Source organism: Colossoma macropomum, unplaced genomic scaffold, assembly GCF_904425465.1.
Source record: "Colossoma macropomum unplaced genomic scaffold, Colossoma_macropomum, whole genome shotgun sequence".
Classification (NCBI taxonomy): Eukaryota; Metazoa; Chordata; class Actinopteri; order Characiformes; family Serrasalmidae; genus Colossoma; species Colossoma macropomum.
Window position 1 is genome coordinate 18,101,161 of NW_023494784.1, and position 16,675 is coordinate 18,117,835.

The 16,675-nt window shown below is 38.3% G+C and overlaps 1 protein-coding gene across 1 annotated transcript in view; it reads left to right on the forward strand.

Moving 5' to 3' along the window:
• mao (monoamine oxidase) overlaps positions 1-15,879 on the forward strand; it is a 52,153-nt gene extending 36,274 nt beyond the window's left edge. The window contains exons 4-15 of the mRNA XM_036584078.1: positions 1,744-1,848; positions 3,028-3,119; positions 3,227-3,368; positions 7,296-7,445; positions 8,992-9,151; positions 9,344-9,440; positions 9,565-9,618; positions 9,729-9,786; positions 11,303-11,400; positions 11,608-11,719; positions 12,556-12,618; positions 13,141-15,879. Coding sequence (XP_036439971.1) covers positions 1,744-1,848; positions 3,028-3,119; positions 3,227-3,368; positions 7,296-7,445; positions 8,992-9,151; positions 9,344-9,440; positions 9,565-9,618; positions 9,729-9,786; positions 11,303-11,400; positions 11,608-11,719; positions 12,556-12,618; positions 13,141-13,296 — 1,287 coding nt within the window. The 3' untranslated portion in view covers positions 13,297-15,879. The remainder of the gene's footprint in view (positions 1-1,743; positions 1,849-3,027; positions 3,120-3,226; positions 3,369-7,295; positions 7,446-8,991; positions 9,152-9,343; positions 9,441-9,564; positions 9,619-9,728; positions 9,787-11,302; positions 11,401-11,607; positions 11,720-12,555; positions 12,619-13,140) is intronic.
• Positions 15,880-16,675: the final 796 nt, after the last annotated feature.

Genomic DNA, 16,675 nt, shown 5'->3' on the forward strand with positions numbered 1-16,675 from the left:
AGTAATAAATACATTCTGATGAAGCTTATTTTGTCCACTCATATAAATTTAACAGTATTGCTTTGAAGCAAATAAGAGCAATGTGATTAATCACACTTCACTGCTCAAGATAATGTGATTAATTTGAATCGTTTGACAGCCCTATTTAAAATCCAATAATCCATGCTTCCTGAGTACTGTTACTCTGTGCTGAAAGAATGTTGTACAAATCTGTTATGAGAATATTTTATTCCATTTTCTTGTCTTAAAATGACATCGAAGGGAACCTTTTACAGTATTGTACATGTTAACCAGATAGAAAGCAGATTTGCAGAAAGGAAACTTAGTGTTTATTCAGTTTTTATCTATTTTGAACCGTTCTTCCAATATAAGCACCCAACAAATGATTTCCATTGCGGTTAACTGTCATGTACTGGGCACGAGAACAAAAGTGCACAAAATAGAATTTAAAAATCTATAACCAAACTACTTGGCCCCAGGAGCACCACTGCTATTTTATGGAATAGAATGCTGCCATGTTATCTGATACACCAATACATACTATAACTTCAGTATTGATATATAGATGTATTGACACCTGTGAGCTCGTTGTATCTGTGCGCTTCACACTGAAACCTCTGCAAATACTTGTCAGCTTGGTGATGTCTGCCTTTGATGGCTCCCCTGAGCATTTTGCTGCAGTTCACTGTTCTGATGGTTGCAGAACCATTTATCTGTCAAAGTGTTTGTTTTCCAGTCCAGCAGGAGTGCCTCTCACCAAAGCAGAGTGCTGAACCTGCATGTAGAAAGTCTTTGGAAATGACCTAGATAAAATGCTGGATGTCAAAGCCAGGACAGTGTTGAAATCCTAGTTGGTGGTGTAATTTGGACAGTCACTGCAGACACGATGGGGTCGGTTTACTTAGTGTGTGTGTGCAACCTTGATTAGGGTCCAGATGATCATAGTAGCCCCTTTATCAACGACCCCATTATGAGGCAGCGCTGATTATTAGAGGCAAATTAGAGAGGAACGTAGATTAGGTGAAACTTATCTCCTCTGGTGTACGTGTATGTTATATCTTTAATCTTTAGTCAAATATTAATCAATCAGCCATAACTGCATTCATTTAAGAGCCCCTCAGCAACAGAGCAATTCAGGTATGAAGTAATGTCTGCTTACTGTTACCCCATCGGCCAGCTATGGAGTGTGTTATCATCCTGACTAAGCGTTTCCACTACTGTGAGAATGAAATGCTGTGTGTGAACAGACGGACTGTGTCATATTGCAGCTGAGTGCCAAAGAGAAATAGTGATTATTTTAGCATTCATTTAACTGTGATTATAGTATTTATTTTATTGTTCTTGCACACAAGGGCCTATAATTATTCTGAGACCCCTTAAAGTGTCAAAATAATTTGCAAATTATGTGCCAAGATTACATGGCATCTTGTGTCGTCTTTAAAACCCTAGGATTTAATTATGTCTGATCTCAAATCGTGAAATGCAGTATGGGCAGAAAAAAGAAGCGCTGCTTCGTTCTTTGCTCATTTGAAAGCAAGCCATGTAAAATGCAGTGACGTATATTTTAGGCAGACAGAAAAGGTTTCCACTCCAAAGTGTAATTGAAATTCCAATTCTGATGATATGATGGTAATTATAAAGACGTTACGTCAATGACAATTATTATTACAGTCATTTTGGTTTTATGGCAGTATGCTGATGTATGAGAACCTTTCTCATGATGGCTGTTTTTATGGTTTCCAGGGGAAATCTTATCCATTCAAGGGGTCTTTCCCCCCAGTGTGGAACCCTCTGGCACTGATGGACTACAACAACCTCTGGAGGACTATGGACAAGATGGGCAGGGAGGTAAGATAACTATAAAAATTATCTAGTAAAATAACTAGCAATACCCTGGTAGGCCTGAACAACATAACAAGTTTTTGTAATAGTTCACCTGATCTGACAGTGACATACAGTACTGTGCAGAAGTCAGAGACCACCCTTCATTTATTTCATTTCTAGTCAAAACACCAATTAACGATTGTGTGGTGTTGGGGACCGTGGGACCCATTTTCAGTGTTTACCAAAAGAAAAAATGATGCAACTTATTATTACTTCAACCTCAGATTCCTTGGCTTTTGCTCATTTTCTGTGAAGAACATATAAAATAACACATTTTCAGTGGCTTCACACTGTTACATTACACATGTGGTGTTGGGGTGAACCCGCAGGGAATAAAAGTGTGGAGGTGCAGTGTCCCTTCACTCTGTTCTCCTCATAGATGGCCTGCTGTTAGTATGTGTGTCTGTATGTGTATGAGTTTGTATGTATGTGTGTGTGTGCGTGTGTGTGTGAGGGTGGACAACATGGACAGGCTGCTGACTGCCTACAGCTGCTAAAGGCGAACCCTATAGATGTGATGTAATCCGCTTGCATAAAGAAGCTGAAAGTCAAAGAAGTTTCCAAAACTTTCAAAAATTCTCAAAAAATGTAAAGAAAATGGGACTGCTAATAATTGTGCAAGACATGGTAGGCCACCAAAACTGTCATCGTTACTTTTATTGAGTTTTTATCTTTAAGAGATAGAAGGATAGGCTTTTATATCTTTGAGAGATATAAGATCTCTTGATCTCAGATCTGAAAAAATCCACAGGTTACAAGTCCATCGTTCTAGCAAAACTGAGTAAAGAAAATGAAACAAAGAAGCTGTTGGTGTTGTCAGAACCATGGACTGGCTACCCAGAGCCCAGATCTCAACATCATTGAAAGTGCTTGGGATTACGTGGATCATGAGTGGTGCAAAATGCATCCGACTGCTAAGACAGAACCTTTAAGGTTTGAAAGATTCTGGAAAACTGAAAGCAACAGTGTGCGTATGTATGTATGTATGTATGTATGTATGTGTAATATGTATTTAAATAAATGAAGGGTGAGCTCTGACCTTTGTGCAGTACTATAATTAATTGAGACATTTTAGCTCTTTGGCACAAATAGCACTGACTTTTATTGATTGTCTCATTATCTCATTGTGGTTGTGTGCCGCAGATCCCGAATGAAGCTCCGTGGAGGGCCCCACATGCTGAAGAGTGGGATAAGATGACCATGCAGGAGTTCTTTGACAAGGTTTGCTGGACCAGGTACATGAACAAAACTACCCAGAGCACCAACATTGTGTTCAGATAGTTTGTTTTTGTGAATAAAAGATTGTTAATACAGCTGCAAACACGGCATCTTTTCTTTACAGTGCTGCTCGTCGCTTTGCCACACTGTTTGTCAACGTCAACGTGACCTCAGAACCTCATGAGGTGTCTGCACTGTGGTTCCTCTGGTACGTCAAGCAGTGTGGAGGCACCATGAGGATCTTCTCCACCACCAACGGAGGCCAGGTACACCAGGCCGTCTCAGAGAAGATGAGCCACCCTGTTAAATTTAACCTTCTAAGACCAGAGGGCCAGTTAACATGATAAAATCTCTTTGAAGGAGTGTTTTGGCAAAAGAACAATTTATGCCAGATGTAGTCAATCAACTAAGACATGTTTAGTGTAAATATTTTGCTCTTTTTGTTTTGTGCTGAAACTACAATGTTAATGGTTAATGACCGCTAGGAATCAATAGTCACCCAAATCTCTTCTGTAAAAACATCCCCAGGCAGCAACTTTAGGCAACAGTGTTTTGTCAAATTTCGAATACTCCACAAAATCTGCCTTCCTTTTATGTACATGCACGTCACGCAGGCTTATAAATTCCAGATAACTTTCAGGATTTTTATTTTTTAATTACATACACATATTTAATTCAAGATTAACATTTATTTAAAAAATAGAAACAACAGACATTGCAAACACAAAGAAATAGCAAACAAGTGGGTGCACACTAAACGGGGTGGGGTGTTGTCTATGTTCAGCACAAGACTTGTTGTCTAAAATTGATAAACTGCAGTGTTCAGTTACATTTAAAAAAGATCAAATATTCATTTTTATGCCTAACAGGGTCTTTGCATGGTGAAAACGTTCTTCAGAGTGATGGAGAATATGTTGTGTGTGTTTCTATATAGAACCTTTTCGAAAAGGTTCCTATATAGCACCAAAGAGAGTTCCACTGTTGTTACAGTGTCAGTCTTGTAACAATAGAAGAACACTTTTTGGTGCTATATAGAACCATATACAACACATTCTCCATCAATCTAAAGAACCTTTTCACCATGCAAAGAACCCTTTAAGCATACAAATGCTTTTTTAAGTGTTCATGGTTCTATGCAGAACCATTGTCTTTACTAAAGAACCCCTGAAGAATTTTTAAGAGTGTACACGGTAAAGTTTTGTTCATTTCTATAGCTCACAGTAACTGTACACAGCAGCTCCAACAGTGAACTAAAGAACTAAATGTGGTCTTGGCTGATGAACTACATCTGGGGTAGATAGAAAATTGTGTACATTTGATTTTTCGCCAAGCCATTCCTTTAACTCACTGACACAATTTATGAGAGTCAGTGGAACCATTTCAGCAGATAGGAGCAGAAGATTATTGGATCGTGGTTTATGTAGAGTTGTTTAATGTTAAATTTTTGAGTGATGTTAAGCCCTAGCTCCACAGGACTTTTCTGAGCCTTTGAATCATTTGTTTTTTGAAGGCAAGCTGAATTAGTGAGCTCAGTCCAAAAGCAGCATGCTGACAGCTGAATGACTCCCAGCATGTCGACGCTCACGTTTGCACAGCGATGTGTGTGACCTTTCTACTGTGTCTGCATCTGTGTGTTTACAGTGTAATCATGAGAGAGAGAGCGAGCGAGAGAGAGAGACCGAGAGAGAGAAAGAGAGAGAGAGAGAGAGACAGAGAGAGGGAGGTCCAATCAGGTAGGGTAGGTATTGTTGGAAAGGAAAAGGCAGGTGTGCGCTGCAGTGATGGGAACTGAGCTAGGGCCACCCCATCCCAGCTTTCATGTCCCAAAGTCCTGTAATCAGTGCCACTCTCCATTCTTACCCCTAATTTAGTTAATCATAGCACTCACAGTGGGTGATTTTGGGAGGTGGAGAGGAGCTTTGGTGAAACGATGAATGCTTGGCTGCCATGGATACAGAGGACGAGGATGCACTGGGGTAATTAGAGAACTTTATTATGAGGTTCAGAGTGATTTCCTGCTGCCTGGCCCCCTGAAGGAGATGAGCTGGGTTTGTGTTGAAGATGGAAGTGATTTGATCTGTGTGATAGGTCACATGTGTGTTTGCTTTGTCAGTGGTTAGTGTGTGCGATAGCAGGAAAGGCCATTGTTTTGTAGCGTACACACTAAAAGAGTCATGCTGGCAGGTGAAAGTGATATCAACACAGAATTAGCAAGAACAGCTGTTTTTTCATCAGAAAAGAAGCTTTGGTTCTCAACATAATGAGGATCTGTTGTAATAGAATTATTAGCAGAGCATTTACAACCATTTAGAAGATAATTCAGTATAATTGACCCAGATTAAAGGGCCCATATAATAGAAAAGCAAATCTTCCATGATTGCTTTGATGTACTGTGTAAATGCTGTTTAAATTTGTAAAAAGTACCGTTCACTCCACATATATATATACATATATATATATATATATATATATATATATATATATATGTATATATATATATATATATCCATCGTGTCCCAGTTTCAGAGGCCTTCAATGGAAATTAAGCTACAGAAGCAGACTATTGTCAATTAATTGTTTTTGCTGCGTAAATTCACACAAATGTCATAAGTGGACCACGGGGGAAAAATAAATTTCAAAAATTTTATTGTCAAAATTCTAAAAAGTAAATTTCACTCCCACACCATCCATATATGGAAACAAAGCTGTAAAAACAACTCACTTTAATTTCCTTGTTTTTGTGATGTCACGAAAACAATGCATTTTCATATATGCACCTGTTCAGCCTGCAGCAGTTTAGCCATGCCCGTTCATGCTGACTTGATAAGGATTGTGAGAAGCCTGAACTTTTTAAATGAGCCTTAATTCAGAGCAGTATAATTAATTCGGAGGTCACTTAAACATATAATGTTAAATACATATGGTCATATAAAATTCAGTTTTGACTGGTTTTGGTACATAAAACCACACAACTTTATAAGTGGACCTTAGGGGGAAAATTAAAATGCAAAAAAATGTAGGATTTGGGCCTTTTAAGCTTAGAGTCATCCAGAGGAAGGTTGTGTCTGTAGTTCAGAGAGCAGAATGAGCCTGGTCACGCTCATGTCTTTGACATATGGAGCCACCTGTTGGTGAATAAAAGAACTGTATAACTAATGGAAATGAGAAATTACTTGCCCTTATCTTGTGTTTCAGTATCAGCTCCAGAAAGGAAAATGAGTGCCAGAGGCATATCGAGGGAAGGAAAGAAAACAGACCTGAAATTATAGAATTTACTTCACACAGTGGCTGTAAGGCTGACTTCCTGACTGATACAGGAGCTTGCCAAAGCCCTTAGTCTACTGATCTATTGATCTATATATTGATCTATCTACCTAGCTTGCTACCTACTCTTAAAAATAAAGGTGCCAAAAAAGGCTTTTTTGTAGAAATGCCATGGAAGAATCTTTCAGTGGATAGTTTTTTAAAGAGATGTTTTTGTAGATGAAATATGTTTTTTCATGTCTAAGCTAAGAAACGTTCACTAACCCTATCCTACATTTTTCTTGTGTCTTTCCCCCTGAGGCCCACTTATTACGTTTGTTTGTGGTTTTGTTTACCAAAAGCAGACGTAATTCATTTTTGCTTGACCAATTTCCAACCTCTCTTTATCCTTTTAAGGAGACTGTTTTTGTTACTGTGCCTTTAAGGCTGATATATGATAAAATATGCTCTGTTATAATTGGCTGCCCTCATCCAAGTAGCAGGCTGAGCTAAAACACTCCTTATAACTCCAGTGTGAACAGGCAATGCTAAACTGCTGTAGGCTGAATAGGTGGATATATATTTGAACACACCGGTTTTTCTGACTTTACAAAACAAGTGAAATTTAAACAGGCTGTTTTTCAGCTTTGTTTACATATACACTGCATGGACTGGGGAGTGTATGCTACATTTGAAGCTTTAACAGTGTTTGTATACCACATCAAATTTTTTTATTTAAAAAAGTGAGGAAAATTCAGTTTTTCATGATATTGGCTCTTTTAGTGTGTAGTCATCAATCAGGAACAAGCACAGTTATCAGCATAAAAGCAAATATCCAACCAAAGAAAAGGCAACTTCAATAAAGACAAAATTAACATTATGACAAGCAACACATGGAAACAAAATAGCTTGTGCTTCTGTCTGTCATCATTGTGATGTTGTTTTATCAGGAGCGCAAGTTTGTTGGAGGCTCCAGTCAGATCAGTGAGTGCATGGCCAGAGAGCTGGGAGATCGAGTGAAGCTGCAGAGTGCTGTCTGCAGCATTGACCAGACCGGAGACATGGTGGTGGTCAAAACCGTCAGTGAAGAGACCTACAAGGTAAGGGTTCCTTCAGCACATCAAATGACCTTCAAATCACTTTCTGTATGCGTAGAAGTCATAAAGAACATCTTGTTTATACACAAAATCCTGCTAGCTAAGCGTGTAGCTTACCCGCTTATAAGGACTCCTGCTATTTTGGTCACTGAGTAGGGCCATAATGCTTTGTGACAAATGTGTATCTTCATTAGATGATTTTATCCTTAATTGTAGAGCCTCTTGTAGTGAATTTTGATTGACTAAACAATATTCTAGAAATTCTTTGTAGAATTCTCAAACTGCACTCTTATCAACGGCTTCTACAAAAAAAGGGTTTTGTGACTTCACAGCAGCAGAATCCACATTAGAAAGGTTCTTTGAAGAACTATATACAAGCAGATCTCCAGTATGGGGATAATATGGTAATAATAATGACAGTAGTAATAACAGTAGTTGATGAAATAGAGAATAGAATGATTGACCATTATAACCCTGTGGGGACAACTGTATAGCATAATTACAGTTTCTATTATGCTATACAGTGAATTGTCATGCTTCTATATATAACCACTGGCTTTACTGAAGAACCCTTGAAGAACCCCATTTTTAAGAGGACACTGACTTAGTTGGCATAAAAAGAGCTTTTCTTTGAAGCATGTGTGTTAGTGTGTATATAGGCCTGTAAGCTTGTGGGATTGTGATCACTAAGCTGTTCTTCATCTCCCTGCCCTGGCCACATCCTCTTTCTCCTGCTAAAGCTCATTAAGCGCTGCTGCAGAGCGCATTAGCCCTGTTGGCCCAGCTGAGGGCAAACACTGGGGCGCTCTCATCATCTTCCTCCCACAAAATACACACCACTGCACTTTACCTGCTTTAGCTTCAGCAGCCCATGCCTCTGTAACAATGTTAGAAGGCTCTAATAAGGACTTGTTGCGTTTTCAGTACTGGAACAGCAAAGAAAAACTACCTTTGTGTTCATTTCTGTAGGTGGCACATTGGAGTTATTTTTGTACTTGGCTCAAAGAGGCAAAACTATTTGGAATATTCCAGTGTTGTTCCTCAGAACACATATTTTTCCCTTTTGTTTATTTATGTGAAATGATGCAGATACGGTTCATACGTACCTTTATTTCATGTAACAAAACTGCCTTTAGAAACTCAAATACACAGCAACGGTTTTGCTTTTGATGTAGTAAGTCCTGATAGAGACCAAATGCATGTCTTATAATTCACCTGGAACTACTGAATGTTCCACACTGGTTTGAATGTTGAGGGTAGTGATGCATTTTCAGCTAGTACAGTCAGAATTCTAGCATCAACCTGATGGCTAAGTTTTGTGCTAAATATGTGAATGTGATGTTTACTATCGTGTTTATATAAGATAATTCAGAAACTTTTTATATGCTGGCCCAATGGCTTCAGTTTTTTTACTTTTTTGGTTCTTATGTCCATTCATGCATTTCACAAAAATCACAAGCACCTAAACATCTAAAACAATTATTTAAAAAGAGTCTTTTAAATATATAGTTTTTAGTAATGCAATGAGTGATGTTCTCTTCTGCTGTAGGCCAAATATGTGATCGTTGCCATACCACCAGGACTGAACCTGAAGATTCACTTCAACCCTGAACTTCCCCCACTAAGAAATCAACTGATCCACAGAGTACCCATGGGCTCAGTCATTAAGTGCATGGTCTACTACAGGGAGAACTTTTGGAGGAAGAAGGGTAATAGACTTAATAAAAGAAATAGTTTTAATAACTGTTTCTGTTTACTTTTACTTACTGCTTTTTTACTTTACTCCTTTTGTGTTTACTCTGTCTGTCTATGAGGTGACAATGTAATGAACTTGGCTAAATTGCACATTTGGCCTTTATGTTTGTACTGTGTGTGTTAAAAACTACTGTTTTTTGTTCCAGGTTACTGTGGAAGCATGGTGATTGAGGAGGAGGAGGCGCCTATCGGCCTGACTCTGGATGATACTAAGCCCGATGGCACGGTGCCTGCAATTATGGGGTAAATCAAGCTATGGACACTGATCAGATGGTGCACATCCGCTCTAAATGAATACAAACACATGTCCTGCTTTTGTACAGCTGGATACAAGGCATTTGACCACATTTTTTTAATTTTCTTCTAGTTTCATCCTTGCACGCAAAAGCAGGAAGCTGGCTGGACTCACCAAGGAGGAAAGGTGAATATTTGTTAGAAACTGAGTGTTTTTATTAAAGTTTTTCAAAACAAGCCATAGCTGACTCTGTGGGAAATGCTGCTTGAAAAGAGGAATTTTCTTTACTCCCATAGAAAGAAGAGGATCTGTGAGATCTATGCACGTGTCCTAGGCTCAGAAGAAGCTTTGCATGTAAGTTTCTGTTCTTCATTAAGTTATTTAAACTTCAGAGTGCTGTCTGGCCATCTGACCACAGCCAAAAGTATTGTGGAGTGCAGTGGTGGAGGAAATACTAAAGTTTTCTGCTAAAGTTGATGGCGAAGGCCACTCAGTAGTGATATTTTGATATGTAATATTAATATATAGTAGGGACCAAACTTGAAAGTCTCTTCCACTTGTAAAGTTATAGGAAGAATATAACACAGTAAAGGCATTTAGTATGAATTTAGTTGAATATGTATACAATACTGTACACAATAGTACAGTAAAGGCATTTAGTATGAATTTAGTTGAATATGTATACAATACTGTACACAATAGTACAGCATATAGTGCAGAGTATAGGAAAGATGTAAAAATGTGAAAATGTAGCACATTTTTTTAAGGAAGTAAACAAGCTAAAAGTAAGAAGCTCAAGTAAAACATGCCTCTGTTCACTTTCTCGTGTTACTTACAGCAACCTTGTCTGCAAACATTTATAGCCATCAGACAGATTTTTCTCAAGATTTACCCTGAAGGGTACTTTTGTACAATGAAAGTAACTTTTTCATCATAAGTGTTTTTCAGTTACTGAGTTATTTGAAGAGGTAAGAGAATTCACAACTACGTCACCAAAAGTAAACAATCAGTCTATACCACCACATATAGATTTAAAACATTTTATTTGCACTGTTTATGTCATATACATAATATAATATACGTAATACATTTGAATTTTTCATGCTTGTATTTGCTGTTCCACTTTGTGGTCAGAAAGACAGTTGCCAGTGTTTGATGGCCTCTTTTTGCTATTCACATTTATTTTGATCCATATTTGTGTATATTTAGGTTTAGCTTGCATGTTTCAAACGACATAGAATTGCATTGACTTTGCTAAGTTTACATCATTTTACTAAACTTTTTGGTGAGCATTACAACCAGCCCCTCAGTCTGTCATGATTATTCCTGCCTTCGGGGTACATTGTTCACAAGTGGTTGGGAAATTTTTGTTGTGTGGCAGAGATGTATATGTTGCTCATATAAAAGCATTTTTAATCTTACTGTAATATTTTTTAAATTAATTAGTAGAAGTCAAGATGTGTTGTGCTGCACTCTGTTCTTTGTATATCGAGTTATATGCAAAAGTTTAAACACCCTGGTCAAATGACATTGTTGACTTTCTAAGTGAAAGTATGTTAACACATCCTCTACAGAGAACATGCTTAAATATGACATTTCTTTCTGCAAATTTTAGTGCAGATTCAGCAAATTAACAGCAATTGCATTAAAATGTGCAGAAATGTGTTCTCTATAGAGGATTAGAGGATGTGTTAACTTATTTTTACTGAGATAATCAACAAAACATGTAATTTGATCAGGGGTGCCCAAAGTGCATGTAGTATTAAATTGTGTTCTACATTTTCCTGCAGAAACATTACCTTATATTAACTTTAAGTGGAGAACTGAAATATAGTGTTGCCATGTCTGTGACTGAGTTTATTTTCCTCAGCCTGTACACTATGAGGAGAAGAACTGGTGTGAGGAGGAGTACTCTGGTGGCTGCTACACAGTCTACTTCCCCCCCGGCATCCTCACACAGTTTGGCAAGTGAGTGCATATTACTGATATTATACTATTATTATATTATATTATCTGACATTTCTCTCCCGTGCCTGCACTTTATTTAAAATGTTTTAGATCTTCTGCAGAACGCTTCACTTATATGCATCTGCCTCCCAAACCAGTGCATTACTGTGACCATTAATGGAGTCAGGAGTTTTACATTTAAATTCAACTTATACTTATTCTCTCTAGAGTTCTGAGGGAGCCCGTGGGCAGGCTGTACTTTGCGGGCACTGAGACAGCCACAGAGTGGAGTGGCTACATGGAGGGAGCTGTGCAGGCCGGAGAGAGAGCTACCAGAGAGGTGAGAGATTACCATATTGTGTATAGGTACATCTTCACTGTATGTCTAAAAGACAGTAGACACCTGCTTATCCAGTGCTTCTTCTGAAATCTTTGGTGTTAATAGGGAGTTTGTCCCCTTTTAGCTGCAATAACAACCTCTACTCTTCTGAGAAGGCTTTACACTAGATTTTGGAATTGTGCTGTAAGGGTTTGGTTGCAGTCAGCCACAAATCATTAATGAGGTCTGCTACTGATTTTAGACAATTATTTCTGGAGTTTTAAGGGTAGTGTTAGTTTTAAAGGTATTTCTGTTTTCACATTCTACTTTTACGTACATTCCTGCATTTGCTGCCATTCTAGGTTGTTTAAAACGATTTAAAAAATACAAGATAATACGGTTTTATTCCAAACTGCGCATTTATCTGCTGATGTTGCTTCCAGAGAAAGTTTGGGCTCCGTAGTAAGTGATGCAACAGAGGTTAAGTGATTTTGCATGTTAAACGCCTGAACACTTGGTGGTCCCGCTCAGTGTCTGCCAGTTTGAGGCTGAGTTGCTGTTGTTTCCATTTCACAATAATAGCACTTACAGTTAACCAGGGCAGATCGAGCAGGAAAGAGATTGGTGAGCTAATGAGTTAACATGTAGCAAAGGTGGTATCCTGTGATAGTGCCACCCATTCTACTGCCATTCTACTGTTTATCCATTGAAACTGCATGGCTATGTACCTGATTTTATACACCTGTTAGCAGTGGGCGCGGGTGAAACACTTGAACTCAATAGTTAGGAGGGGTTTCCACAAGCGCTTGGCCATATAGTGTATCTGAGGCATGCATCTCTGTGTTCTTCTCTTTCAGATTTTATGTGCAATGGGGAAACTCCATTCAAGTCAGATCTGGCAACCAGAGCCTGAATCAATGGTACGTAATGAACTTTGTATTTGCATGTGAAAGTTTGGGCGCCCCTGCTTAGTTGATTTTCCATGTGGATAGAAGTTAACTCATCCTTTACAGTAAAAGTGGGGAACTCTGGTCCTGGAGGGCTGAATTCCTGCTCTGTTTGTTGATTGTCCTATTCAGACAATTACTTTTTATTTGCTGACTGGAAGAAATTAAATGTAAAATGTGGTCCATACAAACATTAGGGCACATTTTATGCTGTGTTTAATTTTTTTCCCTGTGTTGAATATTTAACATATTTAAGTACGTTCTCTGTAGAGGATGCTTTACTTATTTTCACTCAGAAAATGCACAAAGCATGTAATTTTTTTGATTGGGATGTTCAAACATTAATCATCCTCTTTTAGACTTTACTTGCATTGTCACTATTACAACTATGCTTATATATGTATGAATTTTCCTTTGTGAAGTGCTTTTCTTTATCTATATATTTTCTTTGTAATAAGTGATGGTACTAACTATTAGAGGTAATGTTGTTTCCAGGATGTCCCCGCTTTGCCGTTTGTAACCACTTTCTGGGAAAGAAACTTGCCATCCGTCGGGGGATTCGTCAAGTTTATGGGCCTGTCCTCTTTCCTGACAGTTGCCACCGTAGTTGGTGTTGTGGCCTATAAGAAGGGACTCCTCCCACGAAGCTAGAGCTCCTCCCTCTTTATAGCCATTGTCACGGGCCTTGGTTAAGACTGCTTTCTCCAATCAGTCACCTTTCCAAGGTTGTGGTACAGACTGGGCATGAGCTCAAGTCTTTGAGATGAGGTTTTAAACTCAATCATGTTCTTATCACTCAATCATGTCTTAATGAAGAATTCTGAGAATAATGATTCAGTAGTAAGTATTGATGTTTTAATTGGGAACTGCCCTTTTCAAAGAACACACTATAGCCAATGATTAGAGCCTAATTTACGTAGTAAAAGTAGTTTGTCCAGACTTTCCAAGGTCACAGTGACCAACAACATTCCATTGCTGTCTGATGCCAATATCTTTTTTAAAACATAGGAAAAGGCACTACACATAAGCTCATGTGTGAATCATTAACCAGTCGAATGGAATACCTCTGCTGATTTTAGGTGCTGCTCTAAGGAACATGAACTACAAAGATAAATCATTATCTGAACATTTTATCATTTAATATATGACAGTACGAAAAGGCACATATATTTACACTCTGAAACATGACACAACAATTCCCCCTTTTCCGTAAAGATAGCAGCATGCATTCATATCTCTTACATTCCGTCCTACAGTGCTATGGCGATGTTATACAAGCATTGTGACAGGTTGACCTCAGCAAGGCCGAAGACGGCCTGCTCCATGATTTAGATAGATTTATCCCTCATAGGATGATCCTGTGGCTGAAAAAGGCTAAAGAAAGCCCAGAAGTATTGAAATGTCCTGAAGCTGCTGTGCACGATTATGGCTTGTGTGTTCTGATCTTAAGAAATCTTAAGCAAGCATTTGAATGTATTTTATTTCAAATGAGATATTATTATTATTTGTTTGTAGTAATATTAGCAAGCGTATATTTCATACACGTTTTGTTTTGGTTTATTTTTGTTTGTTTGTTTATCCTGAGTTTCTGTGGCTTTGGACATGCATTACTATCACCATTCTTTCCTTACTATCACCCAGAACCAGTTGTGTTAGTGTCAAGTTCCTAAGTGTTATAATTTATGAATAGTCATATCACTTATCATTTAAAACATAAAAAGAGCTTAAATTATCATCTGAAGTTTCTGTTGATAAATACTCACTGCATCCGTATTTACACCTCATAGTAAGGTCTTATCATTTAGCTTCATGTCTTGTTTTTTTTTTAATTTGAGATTATTTGTACCCTTCATACTCATAACTGCACATGCACGTTAAGAACCATTCAGCAACCCATCGTGTATCGTTTTTCTTGGTTTTAGATGCGAAGCACTTGGCTTGTAACTTGCTCACTTGTTCATGTTTAGCAGGAAGAAGATTCTCCACAAGGGGGTGCTATTAGCACCAAAACAGCTTTTGGTGCTTTGCATCAAAGACACGGTGTGTCCTTGTTTTCCAGATGTTTTACTTGCACAGTATAGCAAACGAAACCTTGATGTCACAGGATTAAACTAATACTTCATGTTGTAGCCAAAGGCAGAAGGTAGTTAAGTTTATATTATGATCCAAGTGTCATCAGAGATTACTGTAGGTATTTTCTCAACTCATTGATTATTTAAAAAAACATGCTATACTAAGCCAAGGGAATTAGAATTTTTGCTTCAAAAGATATGATTTTTAATGTAAGTAAATGAAACAAGTAATGTGATAGATTCTTAAAAAAAAAGACAAGACAGGAAGAATAGAAAATAACACACGGTATGTGTAAGCCCAGTTGTATGTGGAATGTGTTGTTGTTCCAAAGATACGTCGTGAGTGTTGTCTGTGGTGCCTTAATAATTTAGTAGTGTTCCTCATTTCTCAAGTGCCTCTGTGGTTGTCCTGTCTAGCACACAGCTACTGGATCGGTCTCTGGCTACTTTTGTAAGTGGACTTGCCACATTAGTTTATTTTGACATTCTGCTGGAAGTGAATCACATTTATAGATCACAGGTTTCAGGTTTTCAGAACCAAGACTGCAGCCCACGTATAGGGTGACATGCCAAGCGTCAAACAGCTCATAAAAAGCATATCCACCATAGATAGTGATGTTTTACTTTTCTGTCATTTTGAGCCAAAGGCATGTACCCCGCACCTAAAGTAGTCACTGACACACCAGAGATGATGGATTTGAACCAGAGAGTAAGCCAAGCCTGACTGTTGACTGTAACATTCTATCAGAAAGCTTACCTGTGGGAAGCTTTAGTAACATAAAATACTTCTTTTTTTTTTTTTTTTAAATCTGTTGGACTGTGAACTTAGTAACACTGCAGTGACCCTGTCAGTGCTGTCCTAACGTCCTAATATTGTGCTTGATGTTACTCCTTGGCCTGGTGAGTCGTAAGTGTCTGTGCAGTAATGATGCTTAGTGCTAAACCGTAGTGCAACCCCTGTACTCTCTGTCCTGATCTTAGTTCACACCTGTTCCTGTTTGCACTAGTCTCTCCAGCTGCAGTGCTACTGCAAGGCCCCTTTCTCTGTCACAGTGTGTGTGCGTGCAGTGTCCAATGTTCTAGTCTTGTAATTGCGTTACTTGATCTCTTTGTACAAATACAACAACACAGTCGGTAATAAAAATGTGAAATTTACCTCCCACTTGGCCTCCGTGGTGCTCTTTTGTTATCAGTGTTTGAACAGGCTTAAGGTCTGCACCGCTACTCTTGCTTTAACACACACACATGCACACACACACACACACACACACACACATACACACACACACACACACAGGGATTAGCTCAGCGTCCTCCCTCTGAGGGATGATAAGAGATCAGACTACAACAGTAGAGTTCTTTCCATCCTTTGGCACAGCATGACTACTCTTAGCTATTTATTTAGCTTAAGTATCTCCATCGTATCATTCAATAGTGATTTAATACAAGCGCAAATAGCCTAATTACTTTATCAACAGAGAAGAAAAGGTTAGGCTTTGTGGCCCAAGAATGTAGCATGCTCATGAAAGGACTCATATGATGGAGTTTGCTTTTTTTTTATTATTAAAAGAACACGATTCACTCCTCAGTCCATGTAGTCCATAAAAGGAAGAAAATTAAGCTGCAAAAAACAGAAGTTTATTATAAGTTTAAACAGAAGAATATTTTCGTGATGTCATGAAAACAGCACATTTACACAGATCCGCCTGTTCAGCTGTGCCCATTCACCCTCAAGTTAAAAGGGGCCTGGACTGCCTTTTAAATGAGATAAAATACAGTGTGACCAGTCAGAACAGGGCACATTTACATTCAAAGTTGAATTCCACCTAATTTTCTACATTTCTGCAAAGTATAAATCTTAAGACGTAAACAAAGTCATTCAGAGAAATGTGTGAAATGTTCCATTCTATTTCATAGTGGTGCTAGGTACCATCTGAAGCATTTAATGCCTCCAAAAC